The sequence below is a fragment of the Antechinus flavipes genome, chromosome 4, assembly GCF_016432865.1.
Source record: "Antechinus flavipes isolate AdamAnt ecotype Samford, QLD, Australia chromosome 4, AdamAnt_v2, whole genome shotgun sequence".
In the NCBI taxonomy this organism is placed as follows: Eukaryota; Metazoa; Chordata; class Mammalia; order Dasyuromorphia; family Dasyuridae; genus Antechinus; species Antechinus flavipes.
The window spans coordinates 81,200,023-81,224,556 of NC_067401.1; the positions used below are offsets into that span (position 1 = coordinate 81,200,023).

The window sequence follows — 24,534 nt, forward strand, 5'->3', positions numbered from 1 at the left end:
TGAATGAATGAATGAAGAAATTCCAAGGATCCAAAAGATAGAGAGAGTCAAAGATCGGGAATCCAGACAGGTAGAAAAGGCAGTAGGCAGTGCATAATAGCAGCAAGGAAAAACATTTTGCCATAGTCAAGGAATCTTCTAGGCTCTCCCTTGGAATAGGCACTGTACTAATGCATATCACTTGCTTAGGGGTTATACATGGAAATTCATGAGGGGTGGGTGTGGAACCAGGCCCTGGGAATGGAGATGTAGCTGCTTGTGATGGTAAACTGGCAGGAATAGAGTGTTGTGCCCTGACCAGTGTTGACTGACTGGAAGCCCAAGGCCCAAATGAAACTTTTTAGGCATTTATAGTAACCACTAAAATTGGAAACAGAAAAGTCAGGCATAGATCCAAAGGGAAGAAAAATATTTAATTCTCAAAAGAACTTTCTTGGACTTTAGCAGCCTTTTCATCTTCAGGACTGATTCCCTAGAGTATGGCTTCTTGAGTTCCTCTGCATCCACCCATTCATCCCAAGAGGTCCTTGGATAAATTTCAGGGGGCCTGTGAATTTGGAGAAAAGACATTTCTATTTTTACTAACCACTAACTAAAATTTAGCATTTTCTTTAATTATGAATATAGGCAAAAACATATTCTAAAAACAAATAATAGCAGAATGGTCTGTGACAAAAAAAATTAAGAACTCTTGCCTTCGAGGAGATTGGACATTTGTCTAATGACTTGAGGATAGCCTAAACTTTTACATGGAGCAGAAAGAAGAGTGAACATTTACTAAACTCCTAATCCTACTTTCCAGTAGTATAGGAGCAGACAGAGCATTAATTTTCAATTCTCTTGTGTTCTGAAACTATGAGGATTTGCTCCGTCAGCCAGTGAGTGTTTAATAAGAGCCTGCTGTATACTAACTGTTCTAAGCATTGGGATTACAAAGAAAAGCAAAGACAGTCTCTATTCTCAAACTCACAGTCTAATGGGGGAGAAATCATAGAAAACCACTATATCCAAATGAAATATAGGCAGGACAGACTGGAGGTAATTGACAGAGGGAAGGAACTGGCATTAAGGAGGGCTTCTTATAGAAGCCAGGAGGAGGTGGAAATAACGAGAGAGAAAATTCCAGGAATGAGGGACAGCCAGTGGAAATGCCCAGATCTTTATGGATCATTCGCAGATAACAGGCTATCTTTGTTCATCACCTCCTTTATTGGTCTCTTTCCCTACCTCTATTCTATTCCTTCATATCTTGGTCAAATAGGGTTTCTGCTTAGGAATTCTTGTGCTAGAATTTATTAAGCATCCATCATAGTCCCTAGAGCTCACCCTTTCCAGGCTTTCTAAAATAGAGCATCTGACATCAGTGCCTCCCAAAATTCCAGCAACTCAGTTCTCAAGTGTTCATGGAATCCCAGAATGCAGGAGAAATATGCATGGAGAGCATGGAGAGCAACTCTCTCATTTGACAGTTGAGTAAACTGAGGGATGAAAGTCTCATCTAAGATACTACAGTCAGTGAAAGGGAGAGGAAAATCAGGCTCTTTTTTCCTCCACCCTTCTAGATTTGATTGTATTCACTTTAGGGAGAAGGGGAAGAAAGCTCCACTTTCTGCTACCATATAACACAATTTATATCCCTTCAACATGAACATTTCCTACACAAAGTACTTTATACCCAAGATCTCATTTAACCCTTTCAACCTGGAGCAAGGGTGCCCAGGAGCCGGCTCTAAGGGGAAAGCTAATCAAGAAATGCTACATATGAGGGCTTGATTTATTGTTTTGTTGGTTGCCTAGATTTAAGAAAGAATGCAAAAATGTTAATAAGGCAAATTGAACTTTAAAATGTGTCAGGGTCTTTAGGGAAACAGTTGTTAAACAATTACCAACATGTTCCTGCCTGTGATACAGGTAGCCAAATATGAATCTCAATTTTTGCAGATCAGAATAGAATGTTACAGAAGAATTTTAATAGCATTTAGTCCAATCTTTCTTATTATACAGATGGGGAAACTGACTTGACAACAGTCATGTCACTAGTGAGTGGCAGGGCCAGGACTAGGACCAAGTTCTGCTGCACTACTCAGCCCAAGGTGCTTTTTACAGCACATGTCACATTGTTCTCAAGCCCTCCATGAAAAAAAGCAAGCTCATGGTCATAGAATATGAATGGAGTAAGAATGGATAGAAAAAGCTTTCCAACCTGGGGTTCCTTCTCAGTTACCCTGCTTCACTCATTTAAATCAACTGTGTCCCTCCTTTGTCAAACAAATTGGAAATAAAGTGATAAACTTGGATAAAAATTGCTAAAAATTGGAAATAAAGTGATAAACAGTAAAGAAGGGAGAGGAATTACATCTGGCTTTGAACTAACTAGGGATAGTAATCACAAGAAAAATCATACAAGATGGGTTCATTTCAGTCTAAAAACACTGGCTTCCTGGCTGTTTCCTTTCTCTTGGTATTTACTCTGGCTGTTCCCCCTGAATGACATGCTGTATAAACACTGCTTTAAATACTGACCTCTCTGGCTTCAAGTAGTCACCTTTTCTAGGGAGCTTTCCTCAGTCCCTCTTAATTCCAAAGTTTTCCCTTTTTCAAGGAATTCCTGTTTATTCTGTTTGTAGCTTGTTTTGTATATATTTATTTGCATTAGATTGCAAGCTCCCTGAAGGCAAGAACTGACTTTTTGTCTTTTTTTTTTTAACCTCCAGTTTTTAGCACAGTGCCTGACACATAATTGGTGCTTAAATGTTTACTGATTGTTTGATTCCTGCCCATCTGCACATATCTTATTAGGAGTTTCATGTTTCCTTGAGCGATCAAGGCCAGGAGCTCCCATCTTGGTAGGCTTATGTTGCCTTTCAAACCTTGGGAGGCTGTATTTATTCCAATAATGTCATTTATGCAGAACCAGATTAGAATTCTTCTTTGGGAATTTGCTTCCAGACCTGGTTTACCAATTATGCACAAAATAATCAGACTCAGCACTTTATGATCACTCCCCACATTTGGCCAAAAAATGATATTATTTAGAGTAATCATCTACTCCCACACCAGTCCTGGCTACAAATCGCTTTTAGCCATTTCTAAAAATTAAATCTGCTTTCCAAGGAAGATTTGCCATCACTTTATAGAGTCAAAAGAAATACTTGCAATAGGATCCAAAAGCAGTTTTTTTTTAGAAAGCACTCCCAAAATATTTTGAGGATGGTAGGCTCATTCATAATACTCTGGAGATTTTTAAGTTCTGGTCTTTTTACATAAAAGCTCAGATTTGTTCATTTGGGTCACACTTCTAGTATCAAGGGCTAGCCTACTCATCTCATGGGAGTTTCAGAAGAGAAAAAAGAATTCAGTGATGTTTCTAATTAATTTTGGGAGGAGGAGAAGGTTTAGATTTATACTATTATGGAAGAAATCTTCCAGGTTTGGAAACTCAGTTCACTAATTGAGCTCAGCAGCTCATCTGTACGCATTGCCTTAAGTCCCTGGGACATGAAGAAAATAAATCCTTGCTCTGGGCCACCCACTTCATAAGGATCAAGGGCAGGACTCAAAACCAACTCTTCCCAACTCTAAGACCAGGCTTTGAATTTCCCTCATCAACAACCAGATAGGCACATGCTCATTAAAGTATTGGAGATTGGAGGAAGGAGGCAGAAGGGTAACAATTTACCAAGAAAATTTCTAAAGAAAATGTGATATGCAGAAGAGCATTAAATTTGCAAACTTAAGAACATTGCTCTTCTCTATTTCCATTATTAAATAGTTAATACTAGTGTTAAAGAGAAAAACTGTTTGAACCCCAACATCCTGGATCACAGTGTGTAGCATTATAAATTTAGTGTTGAACGAGATCTCCAAAGTCATTTAGTTCACTCTCATTTTGTGCTGGAGGAAACTGATTTCTAGATAATTAGTAGACAAAGATGGAATCTAAACTTGTCTTCATATTCCAAAGTCAGTGTTTTTTCTCCTGCAGCATTTTGCACAGAATGCCAGCTGTTGGATATGGTTCCTATCTAGTGAATGGTAGCCCACCCTGAACCATGTGTATATATAATTCACAGGCAGGAAGTTGCCCCTATTGGATATTTCACCCTCTTCAAAACGGTTACAAATTATTGATAGGTCACTTATGACACACAGACACAACCTGAATCCATCAAAATCTGAGCATAAGAAAAGATGATAGTCATGGAAAGAATGAGGGAAAAGACAGAGAGAGGATGGAAAGGAGCAATATCACCTAAGTATTTCAGTCAGTCAGTCAATAATCATTTATTAAGAACCAATTATGTCTGTGTCATTTTTTGCCCCAGACCTATGACCTTTTCTTAAAGATTTGCTGAGAAATTAGAAATGACTTTCTTGCATGCATAAAGCATGACATCTACCAGTCAGAGGAAACAGACCATCTTTCACTAGATTTTACTTTTAAATTTTTATTTTTTAAAGCATAGAACTTTGTCTTTTTAGCAAATATCCCTTAGCTGGGGAGACTGATCCATGGTGGTCGATTGCTTAAAATGAATGTGGGACAACTTAGAGCTCCTGTGCCTGTGAATTTTGCTTTTGTGAAATTGGCAATCTTGTTTTATGCTCAGTTCCCCAGGTCTATCCCTCCTCCCTTTGAATATTTCAAATGTTCTTATGGTCTTCCTTTTCACACAGTGTTTTTTCTTTCTCTCTTTTTCCCCTTCCCTCTCATGCCTGCTTCACATCTTCGTGCTTGCTACCAGTTTCCCAAGGTGAGTCTAGAGATCACCCCTTGTCTGATGGGGTCACACAGGAAAAAATCTATCTTCCAGCCTCCTTCCCTTCCCCCAGTTAATCATCACTGGCATTTCCCCAGACTATGGGCATCCAGTTTACAGAGATTACAATTTACAGATGATAACTACTTTGGGAGTTTTATAGGCTTTATCCAGTGTGGGGATGCCAGACTCCCAGCTGGTAGCCCATTCCCCTCTTCTCCTCCCCTCATTTACCTAGAGTATTCAGGAATACCCACTGTTACTTTGGCTTATCCTTTTGCATCCTGAGACTGTTGACCAGGGCAACATTTTTTTTTTTTTGGTGTGTGGAATCAATGCCCTGTAGGGTCAATCATCATTGTCCTGTGTTCCTTGACATTGGCAGTCCCTGCTATCAATCATCAGTGGCCAGAGCAATTAATTAAAACTCTAAGTACCTTAAGAGCAAAGATTGCTTTTGCCCCCCATCTAGCTTTGCACTTAGTACAATAGTAGATGAGCCAATGCTTACTTAGTGGATTAAATTGAAGTGAATTGAATTCTTTGGCTGACCTAATGTTGATTGGCAGCTTAATGGAAATAAGGGGGAGATTTCAGTCTCTTCTCCCTATGATAAATAATAATAATAATAACTGATTATATCTCACTATGAGATAGATAGATAAATCACTTACTATATGTCAGGCACTATTCTAAATGCTTTACATTTATTTTCTTACTTGATCACAACCTTGAGAAGGTACTGTTATTATCCTCATTTTACAGATGAGGATACTGAAGCAACCAGAATTGGGAGGCGAAAAATTATCAAATGTCAGAGGCCAAGTATGAACTCTTCTTGACTCTAAGCCTGGTGCTCTATCAATTTATCACCTGACGTCGTTCAAGCTCTAGGAATATTCTTGTGTATCTCTGCAATTAAAGTCCCTATTAGTAAAAAAAATCTTCTTGTACACTTCTCTATGTATGCAAAATAATGCACAGTCTATTACATTACTATCCCCATCTGTAAAATGGGTGTAATAATCATAGTCCCCACTTTATAAACAATTCAAAAAATTATTCTTGACCCCTTCCCCAAATCCTTTAGCTGAATTGGCTATCGGAGTCAACACAAGAAATGTAATGTGATTTTTAGTCTCCAGACCCACATCCTTCCCATTTTCCCCACCTGTTAGCCTGTCTGGAATTCTACGATTACAGCTTTTGTCTCCTGTTAAAATGTAAGCATCCCCAGAGAGAAGAAGTAGGTTAAACTATGCTAGTCACTGATAGCACAGTGTTTATGAATTTATCCAGACTTTTTTCCAGAGCAGATTTTGATAAGAGGAAAGGTGGAGAGAATTGGATGCTAGTTCCCTGAGGAAAGAGGGAATGAGGGGGACTAAGGGAAAAGACCCAGAAAGAGGAGGTGAAAGATGAAGAAAAATGAATTTCACCAGCTTCACGATTTTACCAGGCAATCTTAGAAGGAGGGATACCTTGTGATAGATCTATTGCCATGGGCGAAGCACCTGAGTGAATTCTTGGGAGACCAATGGTTCATTAGTGAGCATCCTCTCTCCCACAGCTCTTCAGAGGGCTTTGAAGGCTATACATGTTAATTTCTCCTTTTAATCCCTGTAGCCCTTACCTCAGAGAGCTGTTGTGAGGCTTAAATGAATATAACATTTGCCTAGCCTTTCCCAAACTTACAAGTGCTATGCAAATGCCTGCTGTTGTTGCTATTATAACATGGAGGCAGCTAGTTGTCTCAGTGGGTAAAGTGCTGGGTCTGTTGTTAAATAGACCCGAGTTCAAATTCCATCTTAGACCCTTACTAGTTATGTGAACCTGGGCAAGTCATTTAACCCTATTTGCCTTAGTCTCCTCATCTGTAAAATGAGCTGAAAAAGGAAATGGCAAACCATTCCAAAATCATTACCAAGAAAACTTCATGGATGGTTATTGGGGTACTATGGGCCACAGGGTCATGAATAATTGGACATGACTGAGCAACAACAGCATGGTTTATTCTGGTCCCATTGTTCAGAATCAGGTCTATTATATTTTCCTCCCTTAGCATTATCTGGTACTTTGAAGTGACTGAGGAGTCCCCTCTCCTACTGACTCAAGCCTCCATTGCCTATGTTCCTCCTTTTTTCTGGGGCCCCACCTCTTCCCTAATAGCAGATAAATTTTTACAGAGGAATATTTATTTCAAAGTCATAGCAAGAACAAACATTTCCCTTAATATCTTAGGAGCATAATTCCACTTATATCATTTCAGTTTCTGGGAAGAGAAGGGAGATTAAATTCAAAGTTTAGTTTGGGTCTTTTATCTCATATTACATACTAAGTTCATGTCCAAAATCCTGCTGAGCATGCATCCCCAAATCCTTGTTATTCAGGGATTTGCTGCTGAGCTGACAGCAACATCTAAGTGCGAATTTCTGGACTTCCACATCCCTGAGAACACAGAGGCTAATGGAATTTGGAGGTGGGGAAGGAGGTGGTCTCCTCAGGCCCTCCTCACTTCTTCACTCTCAGATAGAAATATAACCCCCCAAAAACCCTCATTCACCCCCTATGCCATCAGTAAGATTTAAAGATTTAGTTCTGCATATACCACCAGTAGAAAAATACTACTTCCACCTCCCTGGTAGGCTAATATAGACTCTCCATATATAAGCCAGTTTTTCAGGCTCCCAGGTGCATCTTCTATGTGGATGATGCCTTCTTAGGTGGTCAAGGGATGCACAATACCCATATGATACTAGTTACAACATTTGCACAATTTTTCACATCTGCAAAATGTTTTATGTCCATTTACTCTTTTGCTAACTCTTTTAGGCAGGTAAAGAGAACAAATATTCTGGCTCCTATTTTATTAGAAACCTAATGGCTAACAGCTGATCTTTATATAGCACCTTTTAAGATATGCAAAGCCTTTTACATATATTACTTTAGTTGATCCTCACAACAACCCTGCTAGGTAGATAACTGTTATTATTCCCATTTTACAGATGAGGAAACGAGAGGCTGAGAGAACAACTTGTCTAGAGTCACCCAATGAAGTGCCCAAGACAGGGTCTTCCAAGTCCAGAGCTCTACAGATGAAGCTAAGGCTGGGGGAGGGTGGGGAGAAAAGGGGTTGTAGACTTCTTGATGGAAGATGCTTAGAGGTCACCTAGCCCATCCCTCTCATTTCACAGCTTCAGGTAGTTCTGTTCAAGGTCACGTCAATTTATAAGCCAAAGGGCAGGGACTCTAAATCAAATCAGCTGATTCTAAATCCAGCCCACTTCTTTCTATAGAACCAGGGTGTCTAGATCAGTGTTTGGGACGATGAGGAATATTTTGTAATACACAGAGAAGTGGCCTTGTTCAGGGTTGAGGACAGGACCCCATGCTCCAAATCTGTATGAACTAAACAGTAAGTCTAACCTCATTTTCCCTGCTTCTTCCTCACAGGCTACAAGGAACAGGGAATCCCACAGCAGCTGTGAGCCTCAGAGCCACCAGCAGGGAGTCCAGAAGAGACTGTGTTAAGCATCTTTGGGCCAAAGACCTTGGTGTTTTCTCTTCTGGTTTTTCATGGGTTTGGTGTGGGATGTTTTTCTTTTGGTGAGGGTTTGGGGAGGGATTTTTTAAAAAAAAATTATTTATTTTGAAAAACATCTGTTTTTCTCAGCAGGCACTGGGGGTTGCTTCTCTCTTGTTGAATCTTGAGAGAGCTGAAGACAAAGGCATTGTGGGAATGAGTAAGGGACTCTGAGATATGAAGAAGGGGGCTCTGACAGCATACCCCAGAAAGCCCCCTGGGCTTTGGTAAAAGACCTATCTCTGTGGAGGATTTAGATTAGTAATTATTGTAGGAATAAAAAGCTATTTCTCTTTCCTATTGATAGCAACAGAGCTGCAGAAACAGGTCAAGAAATAGACATATATTCATTGTAAGTTAAGGCTTATAGGAAATTTTTATGCTGGCTATCTTGCAAATGTTCCTGGCCTCCCAAAGAACCCCAATTTGTACATAGATTCAAACTCTTTTGATGGTGATCAGAGGGCTTTCATTTTCACCAGCACTAGAGGTGGGAAGGGTCTGTGACTTAATTCAAAAGTCCCACTAGTGGGGCAGCCCTCATCTTTGTCAAATACCAGTCACAGGTGAGCCTCAGAACACAGTTTAATGTTGAAGAATGGCCAGGTGGGTGTTGTTTTGGGAGTTTTAACTCCTCCTCTCAGAGATTCAGACATGACTGAAATACAGCTGAACAGTTCCCAGTCCCCCGTCTTCCTCACCATACTCCCAACTATACCATAGAAAAGTGTATAGTATTGTGATTTCACTTTTCCTAGTTATCATGGGCACAATCCTAATCTGATTAAGCCAAGAGACAATGCTCAGCTCCCTGCGGCCGTCGTCAGGGTGAGAGGACCTATTCTCAGGGGATCATGGGAGAACCAAGTCCCTTCCTCAGTACTTTAAATTAAAAATCTTTATACTCCAGCCTTAATGGCAGCAAAGGAGGAGTCAATGTTAGATTCCATTTGGCCTTTAACCAAGATCCAAACTATAGGGCAGTGTGAAGAGAGCAGGGCATACTAAAGCGGGGAGCATTCTAGTCCATCTACCTATCCACTAGGCCAATTTTATTCTCACTAGGGAAAGTAGAATTTGGACTTTACCAGACCAAGTGTCTTCTTGGTACTTTTAGATAGAACAATTCAATACAGTCATCACCACCATTTTTAACTTCAAGCCTTGACTTGTCATTGGATTTCCTTTTTTTTTTTTTTTTTCATTTTTCATTTTCAAAGACAGCCCCTGGATTCTCTCTTTTCCTCCACCTGCCCCCCTTTCTCCCTCTAGTTTTCTGAAGGCGCCCTTTCTCTTTCATTTCAGGAAGGAGTTGACCTGGGATTGATTGGTTGGGTTGGGCTAAACTGTTGTGGCTTTTGGTAATCCTTGATGGTTTTCTTCTCACCAAATCAATCTCCCTAACTTTGGGGTTCCAATCTTAAGTCTTGTTTGGATTCAACCACCTGCCTGAATTTCTTTGTGCTGAAAAAATTCTGCTTCATCCAAGAAGTGGTCTACAGCCATTAGTTCCATGAAGAGCATCCTCCAAGCTGATGCTCAGAGTGGGCTGGTTGCTCTCTAGGAAGCTGAGTCAAGGAGAGAGGCCTCCCCCGTAATCAGATAAAACAGCTTCAGCTAAGGAAAATAATGGATTGGTGCCGCCCACTCCCACCCTCCAGCCCACTCCCCTTCCACCTCAGACTGCTCTCGAGGAGGCTGACTGACAGTCCGGGTGGAGAGAGAGAAAGACCTCAGATGGGGGCTGGCTGCCTCCACAGACAAGAGAGGAGGCTGGGAAAACTCTGCTTCCTTGGCCTTGGACAGGGGTAAGGGCTGAGGGGGTGGAGAGGAGACAGCAAATCTTGTAATCTATGAAGGAAAATTGAGCAATCCAGCAAACAAGTAGGGTTTCACTGAGTGACAGGTATCATCAGGAGCCTGAGTGGGATGAATTAGCGCAGGCACTCAGTGAGCCTTAGTGCAATTACCCATTTGGCAGCCCCTGAAGACAGGCAGGTCTTTTTCCCAGGAGGGCTCCTTTTTGAATCAGAGAAGTTAACCCTGCAATAGAAAAATGTCCATGTAATTGATGACAAGGTAGTCCAGCACTGATGCAGAAACTGTGAAAATGTCTGCTACTGAAATCCTCCTTATTAGGGGGATGTTACCGAAAGTAATTCACTGAAGTCAGGTCATCATCCCAGGTCATGATCTCCATTAGACAAACAATTATGAATATTTATGTCAATTGGAATCTGAGCCAGCCAGGCAGCCTGCAAGAGGACCAGTCCATTATCAGATATGTGAGCTGATTCAAAATCAGATTACTTCTAAGAGAATATATATACCTAGTGAGTAAAAATACCCAGCTATGATTAAGCCAGGTTTTGATGGTGCCATAGCAAAGAACATTCAGTTGTCTAGGATTCTGATCAAACATTTTAGATTGGTCCAGTCATCAAGTCAGAATCTAACAGAATAGGAGACATGACTGATGGGGCATCTCCTAGGCTTGGAGCCCTTTGCATATGAGATATCAGATAAGTAAATCTCAGGCTCAGCAAGGTAGGTGTTTGAGATCGAGACAATCATTTTTAGGTTCTTAAAGGTCCCCTACTATACACTGGCAAAAGAATATATCAGGGAAAAGAGTATTGACCTGCACAATTCCTTATGTTCCCTTTGGTGTAGAAACTCGATTTTATATTACGATACAGTATGGAGCTGGTATCTTCGTTTTATGGATAGGGAATTAAGTCATCTAAGGTCACATGGAGAACAATCAGCATAATGGACAGACACCTTGACTTTCTTCTATGTCATCATGACTGTCTTTGGAATGCTTTTATTAAATATTCACATGCAAGTGATACAATGCTAAATGTTCAAAGAATTTACCAAGACAAAGCAAATGACTGCCTTTCCAGACTATGCTACCTCAGGGTCATTAGTATTGCAATTCTAGTTCTATGCCCCTATAAGGAAACTTCTCTCACTTCTCAAGGAAGATTGTCCCGCTATATGATGCTTTGTGATTTAAAAAAAAAAATCTAACTCAACAGTGACCAAAAATTGTGACTGTTTCTTTATTTCATACAGACTATGGTAGATATTACATCCCCTATCCAAGTCCCATTTAGGCTGCAGAGACAGGTCATGTCTGAGAAAGCTAGATGTCAGCCACACTTAAAGGGGTCATGAAAGATGTAATGAAAATTGTTTCTTTCCTGCTAATGCCCTACCACAGAAATGCATAGAAGAAATGAGAAGGGGATAGGAGAGAAGAAGAAAATAATGAGGACTCAGATTTCTGTAGGAAAAGGAATGTGAAAGATATTTTCTGGAATGATTCTTACCCAATCAGAAGGGGAAAAAATGGAATGAAATGAAATCTTACCCAATAAGAATCAGAGTAATATTCAACTCATTTCTTTCTCATATCAAGGACTAACTCTCTGCAACCTTCACTCAGAAATCCCATGTCAACATTCAGTTTTCAGGACACAAGACATAAAATAATTTTTCCCTCTATTAACCAAATTCTTAAAGATGAATTCTTGTCCTTTATCCAAAAGTGGAAAATATTGACTTGAAATTGGGAATGGATGGCAATCAATCATCTGCCGCCTTATATTCTGCTTCCCAAACTCTCTGTGTCAAAGTCATAGAAAGGATGAGTTCATTAATAACTTTTAAAGCACTCTGTAGATGAAAAACACTATGAAGTTTGCGAATCACAATCTGGAAGAAAAGGAACAGCATACTGACAGGAAACAGAATTATCCCCCCCATCCCCAATATCTACACAATTAACATTTCTGCCAGGAGGGAACAAAGCATGGAAGGCATAAAAGCTTTCAGCCTAGCTAGAGATCTGATTTTCCTAGAGATGGAAATATTTGTTTGATGACAGGGTGCAGAGCTATAATTTAAGAAGGCATCGAATGCAGGAGATCCAGTAAGAAATTCTTCAAACTCCTGAGGTTTGAAGAGGAGGGAAAAACTTATTGGATGAAATTGGCTTGTCTGGAGATGGCTCAACCTTCAATGTATATGTATATAGATATATAGATATCTACCTGTAGATATCTATATATATCTACATATGTAGATCTCTATAGAGATAACTATATGGATATATAGATTGTGAGCTATATAGATAACTAGGTATAGATATATAGAAATCTATAGATATGTACATAGACACATCTTTCTTTTCATTGGGACATTTTTCCTCAATAGTATTTTTGTCTCTAGCACTTCCTGTCTGGTCAGGGTAAATTTTGGGGACTTCACTCTGCTCTCGAGAGATAATGTTCTCCATCTTTGCAGCCCCCTTTCTCTCTTTTAGGGGCATTTGGCAAGATGAATTGTCATGGTGGTGAGTGAGGGACTTCAGTGCACACCACCATGTTTTACTAACATTGTGGTGAATGAGGGGCTCCAGTGCACACCACCATGTTTTACTAACATTGTTTTTATTATATTATTGATGTGAGCAAAGAAAGACTCTTGCTTTGTATAAACTGCTACAGGATGTATAATTTAAATTCAAATTCCTGAGTTGGTGTGGAAGCTTTGTTTACTGTTATTATTATTCCTCCTCTAAATGTTTCTTTTCTTTTCTTTTTTTTTTTAACATGCCTCTGCCACAGCTAAGGCACCATTTAAACAGCCAGGCTTGATACCCTGAGGGTGGAGACAATTTGTGGAAGATTCAAAAAGAGGTTCCTTGTCAGTTATCTAGATAGACTCAGTTCTTAGTTATTGGGGTGACTGATGGATTCAGCTGAAGATCATAGAGGTCTAGACCCAAAGCTGATTGTATATTTGGTCTCCTCACTGCCCCCAGAGATTAATTCCATCTTAACAAGCCTTATTTATAATGTCTAGTTGTAGACACAATTCACTGCGCTCCATTTCTGCCCAACTGAAATAAAACAGTATAATTTTTCTTTCCCCTCTTGAGTTGGTTCTTGGAATTAGAGAGCATTTGTCCTAAGGAGAAACTTAACTCGGTGCCCAAGAAACTTTTTGGGTGGAAGAATCAGACACAAGATGGCGACCCCATCCAAGATCCTGTGAACAATTGCTGTTTGACTCAGACCAAAAATCTGCAAAGGATTCTTCTCATTATCCTCCCCTGGGTCTAAGCACATGTTCTAGGATAGACTGATTTGATTCTGAAATGAAGTCAGGGCTATTAGCAAGCCACACAGACATTCTGACGCGGAAGTCTTTTCTCTGCTCAACCCTACCCACTTAGCTACCTACATTTTATGTATAGCCTGAATATGACTGAGGCACTATTAGTATCAAATTCTGGCATTTAGGTCTCACTGCCTATAGGCTGTTTAAAGATTATTCTGAGAGCTAAACCCTTGTAATACAAGTTATTCAGTTCTGTTCTTCTCCTTAAGTCTTAGAGCTTCCTTGAGAAGAACGACTTAAAGGATAACACTGTTGAAAGTTGAAGACCACAGATAAATTTACCAATCCAACCCAAAGTGAAAGAAACACAACCATTGAAAATCCCACTTACTTAGAGGGAAATTCCTAATAGATAGAATCAGATAAGAAGCAAAGTAATCTCAGAAATGTGAATTGCATAGGAAGATGTAATGCTTGGCATTCAACAGATACTTAAAGGATATGTTTGTCAAAGTGGAAATTGGGAGATCTGGGTTCCCAAACTAGTTCTGCTTCTACTGGGTAAGCCATGGGATACTTTGGTACAATGGTACTTTGCTTTCCTGAAAGTTCCACTAAGCATTATTTACCCATGCTTAAAGAGACTAGAGGAGCAATCACTTTGCCATCACCAAAGCCATTTTCTTAGTCTCGTTCCAATTCTTTTGCCCTGGACCCCTCAGGTCAAGTTTCTCTTGAAGGATGTTTTAGGGGAAAGTAATTGGGATCAACTTGAATTCTACAGAAACAGTTTTCCTAGCCCTTTTCCCCCCACTTCCTACCTGAGACTCTTTGATTTGATGATATTATGTCTCTGTTCATAGATGGAGATGCTTATTTACCTATTGATGTCTTTGGTGGCCTAGGAAGCTGATCTTCAGCTATGTAGCCCAGGCCAGGCTAGCTTAGCTCAGCCTGGTCTAGAGAAGCAATACAGTGGAAATAGAACTTACTGGTCCTAGAGTCTCAGGATCTTGATTCACTTCCTAGCTATTTTCCTTAACACCTGGTTTTACCTTTGACAATATACATCTCTCCGGGCCTCACTAGTTTGCAGCAAATAAACTTCTAATAAAAACCTTCCAGAATGGCTCATCTCTAATCCAGATCAGAAATAAAAGCCAAATGGTCCCAGAACCCTCCTGATGTGTATGTTGGGTGGGGAGGGGGAAAGGGGTGGTGAATAACATGACAATGACATAGGACAGGACAGACAGTCCTGAGCTTCATTCTTCTTTCTTGCATGAATTATTCATGTTGTGATTTTTGTCCTGAATTACCAGGGGCAGAACAAATGGATAGATTTCTCCTTCCAGTTGTCCATCATTGATGGAATGCGAGTCCCAAGTATATCACTACTATTCATTTTTACATGTTCTTTACTTCCTTGTTCACTCTTCTTCTCTACCCAAACAGGTGTTTTTGTTGTTCAGTCTGATCTGATTCTTCAAAAACTCTATTTGGGCTTTTCTTGGCCTAGATACTGGAGTGATTTGTCATTTCCTTCTCTAGCTCATTTTACAGATGAGAAGGTGTCTTGCCCAGGATCACCCAGCTAGTAAGTGTCTGAGATCAGATTTGAACTCAGGAAGATGAGTTTTCCTTCAGGCCCACTGTTCTGTGCACTATGATACCACCTTGTAGTCCAAACAAACATGAACGTTGCTCTACTGTGTTACTGTTACATAAATATTTCCAGATGTATCCAGATGTGTCCAGCCTCTAGACAGCTCCAAAAAGAGTGTCTTTTGCAGCTTGCTAAGTCTCTCTCCAGCATTTACTAAGGATGTTAGCATCTCAAATACCTTCCAGTTGTGTTTCCATGCTGTACTTCTTTTCTCTTGTAGCTCCACAGTCTGTGGGAACTTCCTCCAGCTTCCTTGTGATTTAAATGTAGTCTTGACCCTTTTCAGATCTCCACTGATCTCTTTGCCCAGGCTCTGCCTTCTCTAGAACTTCTCAGTGGGTGGTCCCAACCAAGAGATCCCCTTTCAAGCATGATACTCTCAAAGTGGGTGCTAAGAAGAATATGGATTCTATTTTTTTTCCTGCTGCAAAGGCAGTCATCTCCCTCCTGAAACTCTTTTTCATCCTGGTATCCATTAAAGCTGCATAGTGCAAGAAACAAGAATTCTCCCTAGCTTTGCAATAACCTAGGAACAGTAACCTAGAACAGGAGGGCAGGAGAAGTAGATTCTGTTCCACTGCTTCCCAGCTGGCTACAGCTTGCTACACCTCTGAGAGCTTCTACCATTGTCTTTAGGGGCAGTCTTCTAAGAAAACCAGAGGACAGCAGTTCTCATTCTTTTTTGTACCATGAACCCCTTTGGTGATCTGGTGAAGATTATGGACTCATTCTCAGGGTAATGTTTTTAAATGAATAAAATAAGATACATGGAATTATAAAGGAAAACAACTAAAATGAAATGCAATTATCAAATTTTTTCTAAACACAAATTCACAGACTCCAGATTAAGAATCCCTGCCCTAGATAAATGGTCATTATCAGTCTTAAGACTCTTTTCATATGCAGAAATCCTACACTCAGCCAACAAAAATTTATTAAGTGCTTACTGTGTGCTTACAATGTTGTACCCAGTGCCAAAATGTTTTGTTTTGTTTTTTAATTCACAGGGGTGTGTGGGTGGGAAGAGGGGGAAAAAAAAAGCAACACAAAAGATATTGTATGCATCATACTGTATTTAAATGGATAAGTATTTTTGTTGTGACTTAGAATGTTTCAGTACTGTGGTTGATTTCATTTTGTGATTCTCTCTTCCCCACTCTCACTTTTTTCTGTTGGACCAATTGCTCCATATTTACATTGTCCTCAAATGAGACTTGTTCTTTGACCCATTGGGACTTATCTCAACTGTCTGGACCCAATGAGAATTCCTCAACAGATGTACACCTTCTCCCCATCTCCACTTCCCCCACAGTTTTCCCAGACATATTTGTTGAATTTCAATCATAGCCAACTAGTGAGTGCCAATGGATTGCCCTGATCCTGAGTTCAAGGGGAAGAAGAAGATATCCACATGTTTGCTTAGGGTGCCTTTGAGAAGTTTCCCCTTCCTCAGTCCCAGATCTTGCTAACTACAGGAGCCAGACTCCTAGATTGAAATTCATTTTGCTTTTACCTCCACATGGGTTAGAGTTGGAATTAGGACCCAAATCTGGCATCTGCTGTCACTCGCCAGCTATGTGACTTTAGACAAGTTAACCTCTATGGACCTCGATTCCTCCTCTGTTGGATGAAGAGGTTGCATGAAATGACCTCTCAGGTCTTCCTCCATCTCTGAATCAATGATTCTATAATCCTTGATTGCTTCATGCGCCTACAAGCCCGGGTGCCAGACTTCACCCCAGTGCCCAAGTCCAGTCTATTTGGTGGTACCACCAGGAACAAGAAAGAAAGTTCTTCTGGACCAGCTGCTATCCAGGCCTCTCCACAGCTCCTTCTAGACCTATCATGATCAGACCCCCTCATCCTGGCAGCTTCCCATTTTTGGAAGGATTCAATATGTTTTAGGTTTCTGATTCAAACACCAATTTCAGGAACTGTAATGGGAAATATTTTGCAGTACAGATTCCAAATATCTTGCATATATCTCCATGTACATATAAATAATCATACCCACATATACATACATATATACATATGTTGCATTATATATATGTATATACATGTAAAGCATGATATTTCTTTGTGCAATTCAAGTTTTTTAAGGTCTAGAAGACATTGCTTTTGGAAACTTTTTCTTCCTTTCCCTCTTTTCTATGTAATAAACATTCATGTGACCTTTCTGGAAGTGTCTTAAATTTCTATGTCTTACGTGTCTGAAATCTGAACAGGTTTCCAATGGCTCCTAAATGTCACTTCTTCCTTCTCCCTGTCTGTAGTGTTGGTTATTCCTATCAGTTTGCCCACAGAGAACAGCTGATCACTGTGGAGGGTGGGAACTTAGCAACACTACCTCGGGGTCTAATTTGTTCTACTGGAGGCCTTTTCCTCTTTGGACACTTTTAGAAACTCCTCTTTTACCTGGTAGGCTTGTCTAAGTCATTCTCCAAGCTACCAGGCTTTCAGGAGGCTAGGAGGTTGGGAAGTAGTTAGAGAGCTGTGCCTGCAGTCAAGAAGACTTGAATTCAAATGAGATAGTAGCTGGACAACCCTGTGCAACTCACTTTCTACCTCAGTTTTCTCAACTGCAGAATGAGGTTAATAACAACGTCTACTCTACTTGGTTATAGTGAGGAACAAATGAGAGAATAAACAAAGTGCTTAGCACAGTGATTGGTATGTAGTAGGTGCCAGATAAATGCTTATTCTCTTTACCTCTACAAACAAGTTTATTTTCTTAAGCAAGAGGCATGGGTCCAATGTTAGCCAAAATAAACACTGTACCCCTGGGCAGCAAAAGACAGGGTTCTTCTCTGGAGCCACCTTACTGGACACTCTTCATGAAGAATCCCTTTGGTCAAGCCCTCCTGACTCTCTGTATGTGAGAAGAGGAGGCTCTCCATTTAAGAGAGAGAGGTCAATCCTTATAACAAGCATCACCATTTCACAGAATATCACATTGGGAGGAGACCTCAAAGTCCACTGAGTTCAAAGTTTTGCTGATTGGGGGCATCTTCTCCCTGTTCTCCAATATTTCTGACTAGTAGTCATCCAGCGTGTGTTTGAAGATCTCAGAACAGCCTGGGTAGCCAAGGGCACAAAACATGACATTGGGGTATAGAGAGAGAAAAGGAAACTTAATCATATTGATTTAGCAACAATCCCAAGAAGAAAACTCTGAGACCTGATTCCTAGAACCACAGAATCTCAGCTTTGGAAGGGATCACAGAGGGTATCTGGTCAATTTTAGGCTGCCACTTCTACCAGTCTCCTTTGAAAATCCCCACATTTCTTCAATAACATAATCTCAATTCTCATGTCTTAAAGAACTAAGCAGTTTCTAGACAGGACTCTTTGGCCAGACTTTCAGGCTTGTTAGCATTAACTCTGGGATGCTGTTGATCAATGGTTCTCAAAGCACAGTTTGAGGGATCTACAAGCTCTTTCCAGGGGATCAATAAGGTCAAAATTATTTTTATAATAATATTCAAATATGTTAGTTCTAATAAGGTAAATATTAATAGATAAAACCCACATAAACAAAAATTCTTTGGAGGTCCTCCATAATTTGTAAAAGTATAAAAGGGGTGCTGAGGTCAAAAGGCTTGCTGCTATAGACAGTAATATCCCACCATGATAACTTGTCTTCAGGGTCATTCTGCAGTAATCTAAACTGAAATAATAAAAAAATTCAGGTCAAGAGAATACTATCTACAGAAGTCATCTGGATAGCAATGAATAAGACATCTTGATTTAATCAATCAGCAAGCATTTATTAGGCAACAAGACACTCATGGTACAAAGACAAAATGAAATAGCCCCTAAGGATTTTACAATCGATTGAGGAAAATTGATCTCTCTCTCACACATACACATATTATACATGCACAAACATACAACAAACTGTGTGTACAACTACAGAGATGCACATATATACATATACACATATAGCCATGCAAACATGCACAGATATATACATATATAAATATATATACACCAAAAACCTATATAGAATACACATACATACACACACACATCCATATATGTACACAGACTGATGTATATAAATGGGGATGAAGTAAGAAGACTCATTTTCTGCAATTCAAATCTGGGTTTAGAGAATCCTAGCTGTGTGACCCTGGGCAAGTCACTCAATCCTGTTTGCCTCAGTTTCCTCATCTGTAAAATGAGCTGGAGAAGGAAATGGAGAACCACTCCAGTAATTTTGGCAAGAAAACTCAAATTGGGTCATGAAGAATAGGACTCATGTTTCATGACTGAAACAACCAAACAATAACATATATATGCATAGACTGTATAATACATACACAATACATATACACATGTACATATTTATACATACTATACTATGTATACATATATTTATGAACATAGTACACATGTTCAAAGGGTACAATACACTTTTGTGTGGGTATGTGAGCATTTGTATATGCTGTGTATATGTATGAGTATGTTGTATGTACATGTAGTGTGCATATAGTGTTATGTACAGGTACATGTATGTATATGTGTGTCTAGGCATAAAATAGATACATATTAAACATAGTAATTGATTGTGATCATCTTCCAATATCACTTAGAGTGTTTTATATGTAATATTTGGGTGGAGAGGGGGAATGAGGCAAAAGTTTAAGTGACTTGTCCAAGGTCATATAGCTAGTAAGCATTCTGTGTCTGAGGCTGAATTTGAACTTAAATTCTCTTGAATCCAGGGGTGGTGCTTTATCCACTGTGCCATCTAGCTGCCCTGAGTGTTTTATGTTTCATGAGAAATTGTGACATGTTTTCTGGGACTCTACTAACTCATTTGCAAATAGATTGGCTCAAATGGAAGGAAAGCAGAAAACAAGCCCTTATTAAACACCTGCTATGTGGGAGGCATTATGCGAAGCACTTTACAAGTATTATTTCATTTAACCCTCACAACTTTGGAAGGTAGATGCAATTATTTACATTCCCATTTAACAGTTGAAGAAACTGAGGTAGACAGAAGTTATTTGACTTGCCCAGAGTCACAAAGCTACTAAGTGTTTGAAGAAAGTATTCAAACCTTTCCGATTCCAATTCTAACCATAGCACCAATTAAATCAGTATCATCCTTCTAGCCCTTCCAGAAGGAAGGAATGAAGGAAACAAGCATTTATTAAGTACCTACTATGTGCCTGATACTGTGCTAAATGCTGTACAAATATGATCTCATCTAATCCTCACAATAACCAGGGAAGTAGGTGTTATTATTTTCTCCATTTTACATTTGGAGAAACAAACGCAGGCAGAGGCTTTTGTGATTTACCCAGAGTCACACAGCTAGAACCGAGCAGGATTTGAACTCAGGTTTTCCTGATTCTAACCCAGCACTCTATCCACATTACCATCCAGCTGCTTCTAGGTCAACAATGACTGTCTAACTGTGCTATGAGCTCCAGAAGAAAAGGAGCCACATTTGGAGCCTGAATACCTGTCACTCCCCTCCTCCTTTCTTCCCCCTGTCCTTCCCATTCCACTCCACCCACACCTTAAAAAAATGAATGAAATAGAGCTCTCCATCATCTTTGCTTTCAGAAGGAAGGGGGACAGTTCCCGGCTAAGGCAACTTTTCTTAAAAGACAGACACTGGGGCATTGAGAACATCAGAAAACCTCCTCTTCCTCCCACAGTCTTTTATTGTTTGAGTCAGATTGTTTGCTGAATGGAGCCAGACTTTGGTGACTGTTTAGCTAAACGGATGAGCCAAGCCTGCAAGAGGGAGGGGATAAGGCATCATCGAGGAAGGGCCCCATAAAATGCATGGCTGGGAGTAGTGGGGCATCAGATTGAGCTGCACTAACTGGGAAGGCCATGGTTAGCCTCGGGAATCCTTTGCTGCAATTATAAGAAAGTGTGAGGGTGATAGGGGAGGGAAGGAAACGAGAAAGAAAAATATGAAAATGAAATCTGTCAAATGGAATCAAAGCGGCTTAGAGCTGGAAGGGAGCTTAGAAGATACCTAGTGGAACCCCGTACCTGAAATGGGAATCCCTTCTCTAAGCCAGGGCCACCTGGTAAAGAAATGTATCCCAGGTGTCTGGGACAAAAAGAGGACAGAAAGTCCTATGGCACTTTCAGTTAAGGTATCGGGTATCAAGGATTTATTAAATGCCTACTATGTGCCAAACAGATACTAGGGCCTGGAAGTACACATATAAAGGTGAAACAGTCTCAGGGGAAGGAATGAGAGGATACTATCAAACCATTTTTTTTTACCAGCTCATGTTTTACTAAATAATAATATGGCAGAGTATCACAGTCCAAGGATTGGGGAAAGAGGGAGGTAGGGAGGGAGGGAGAAAGAGCGAGACAGAGACAGACAGACAGAGAGACACAGACAGAGACAGAGAGACAGAGGGAGACAGACACAGAGAGAGAGAAAAAGACAGAGACAAAGAGACATAGAGAAAGACACAGAGAGAAACAGAGAGATAGAGCTAGAAAGAGACAGTGAAACAGAGACAGAAACAGAGGCAGAGAAAGATAAAGATATAAAGAGACAGAGATAGAGACAGAGAGAGATGCAGAGAGTGACAGAGAAAGACAGAGACAGAAAGAGAGAAACACATACACAGAAACAGAGACAGAGATACAGAGAGAGATAGAGACAGAGACACAGAGAGACACACATAGAAAGACAGAGGCACATAAAAAGAGAAAGACAGAGGCAGAGAAACAAAGACAGAGAGATAGAGTGACATAGCAAGACAAAGACACGGAGAGACAGAGACAGAAAGAGATGCAAAGAGACAGAGATACAGAGAGAGATGCAGAGACAGACAGAGAAAGAAACAAAGAAACAGAGAGATAGAGAGACACACTCACATACAGACAGAAACATAGACACAGAGAGACAGAAAAAGAGAGGCACAGAAAGAGACAGAGACACAAAAACACAGAAACAGAGAGACAGCAAAAAGAGAGACAGAAACAGAGACAATGTGTGTGAGAGAGAAAGACATAGACAGACAGACAGCACACACACACATACACACACACACACACACACACACACACACACGGGGGGGGGGGGGAGTTGTATGGCTAGTTAAGGTTTATTTAATACTTCCCTTGAGGACAACAAACCAATGAGGATGATAACCATTATTTATGGTCACATTGTGCTTGGAGATCTACAAAGTACTATATATTGGTGTTACATGTTTGTAGAATAGATATGTATAATATGTGTGTGTGTGTGTGTGTGTGTGTGTGTGTGTGTGTGTGTGCAAACTTGAGTCATATTTGGAGGTAGATTTATTCCACAGTGATCCTGCACTTATTAGAATGAGTATGAAATGGTTGGTGCTCACAGCTACAGTTTAACAGAACAGAAATCAAATAATGGATTGGAGGCGACACTCCCAAATATGACCTAAGAAAGGGCTTTCTCTCCTGCATCCTCATGTGGCAATCAAGGGACACCCAGCAACATAAGGACAAAGTGAACCACGGGGTTTGAGAAAAATAATATAAAATTCAATAAATGTATCCTTTAACAGAATAAATATAAGAAGACACAAGGGAAGTTGAGGCAGGGGTAGGGTAAGGCTGGATCATTGTTCCTCTCAGATCAGCCTCATTTCTGTTACACCTAGGAAAAGGAGTATTCAAAATAAAATACACAGGCAAAAAAAAAAAAAAAAAAAAGCAAACGACTGGTCTTGGAGCCAGGAAGATTCCTCTTCCTGAGTTCGAATCTAGCTCAGACACTTACTATGTGACTCTGAGCAAGTCACTTAACCCTGTTTGCCTCAGAGAGGCCTGGAGAGACTTACATGAACTGATGCTGAGTGAAATGAGCAGAACCAGGGGATCATTATATACTTCAACAACAATACTATATGAGGATATATTCTGATGGACATGGATTTTTTCGACAAAAAGAAGATCTAATTCAGTTCCAATTGATTAATGATAGACAGAATCAGCTACACCCAGAGAAGGAACTCTGGGAAATGAATGTAGACTACTTGCATTGGGAAGTTTTTCTTCCCAGGTTATTTTTACCTTCTGAATCCAATTTTTCTTGTGCAACAAGAGAACTGTATGAATCTGTACACATATATTGTATCTAAGATATACTTTAACATGTTTAACATGTATAAGACTGCCTGCCATCTGGGGGCAGGGGTGGAGGAAGGGAAAAGTTGGAACAGAAGTGAGTGCAAGGGACAATGTTGCAAAAATTACCCATGCGTATGTTCTGTCAATAAAAAGCTATAATTTAAAAAAAAATTACACAATCTTCCATTAGTTCCCTTTCCTATTCAAGGCCTGATCTTAAGTTAATTTCTTCTCCTTAAACTGGCAAGAGATCCCAAGGGAGTTTTATGGTCAGCCCTTTGCATAGGGTTGTTACATTTTACATACACACGCATGCATACAACAAAGGGTGTCCTGAAGGTCTTAGTGCAGTCTTTAGATTGGATAAGTTTAATATTATCTACATATGTATAGATCCTAGAATTTTTGTATATTTACACATATAATATTAGTATGTGTGTGTACATCTCCTTGCAACACTTTGTGAAATAAATAGGACAATTTTGCAGGTTTATGAAGCTTATGTGACTTGACCAGTGTTACATGGTTATAAATAACAAAGCTAGGATTTCGAATCAGATCTTTCTACTCATTCGGTAAGCATTTAGAAAGTGCTTACTTATTATGTACCACATACTTAGCATATGAAGAAAAAGCAAAAATAGTCCCTGCCCTCAAGAGGCTTACATTTTATTGGGGAAAGCACACATATATAAATTAGTATTTATAAAAAAAATACAGAGTGATGGAAGGTAGTCTTAGCTCTTAAAACCTGGTGTGCCTTCCACCATACTATACTAGTTGATCTGTTATGTATTTTCCACCAGAGGTCCTTGTGGCTGACTTTGAGTATGGCTTTTTCTAAAAGTTTTTACTCTCCCTTCTTTTCTCTTTTCAGTGTATGAAGAAAAACCCAAATACCCTTCTGTTAAGGAAACTGTGGGCCTGGAGATAATAAGACAGATTCCTAAAGAAAGCCAAGAAAAACACCCACAAACAAAAAAGTCTTTAAAATACGAACTACAATAAATTCATAAAATGGTCTTGAACCCTCAGGTTATCAGTTGATTGCCACGCTGAAAGGGTAATCTCCCAGCCACTTAAATTTAGCTCATCCAATTATCTACAAGTTTCCCTTCTCTCCCATACACTCTCTATAGCAGTTTTAAACTTTTTGTGTCATGGGCCCCCATGGTAGACTAGTGAAGCCTATTAATTCCTTTTCAGAATAATGTTTTAAAATACATAGGATTACAAAGGAGACCAAAGTTAATGGAAATAAAGATCTGATTTTTTTTTCC

The 24,534-nt window shown here is 39.8% G+C and overlaps 1 protein-coding gene across 1 annotated transcript in view; it reads left to right on the forward strand.

Moving 5' to 3' along the window:
- The window catches only part of STUM (stum, mechanosensory transduction mediator homolog), a 103,224-nt gene extending 85,903 nt beyond the window's left edge, over positions 1-17,321 (forward strand). Inside the window, exon 3 of the mRNA XM_051993419.1 lies at positions 8,214-17,321. Within this exon, the coding sequence (XP_051849379.1) occupies positions 8,214-8,248 (35 nt within the window). The 3' untranslated portion in view covers positions 8,249-17,321. The remainder of the gene's footprint in view (positions 1-8,213) is intronic.
- The last annotated feature ends 7,213 nt before the right edge of the window (positions 17,322-24,534 follow it).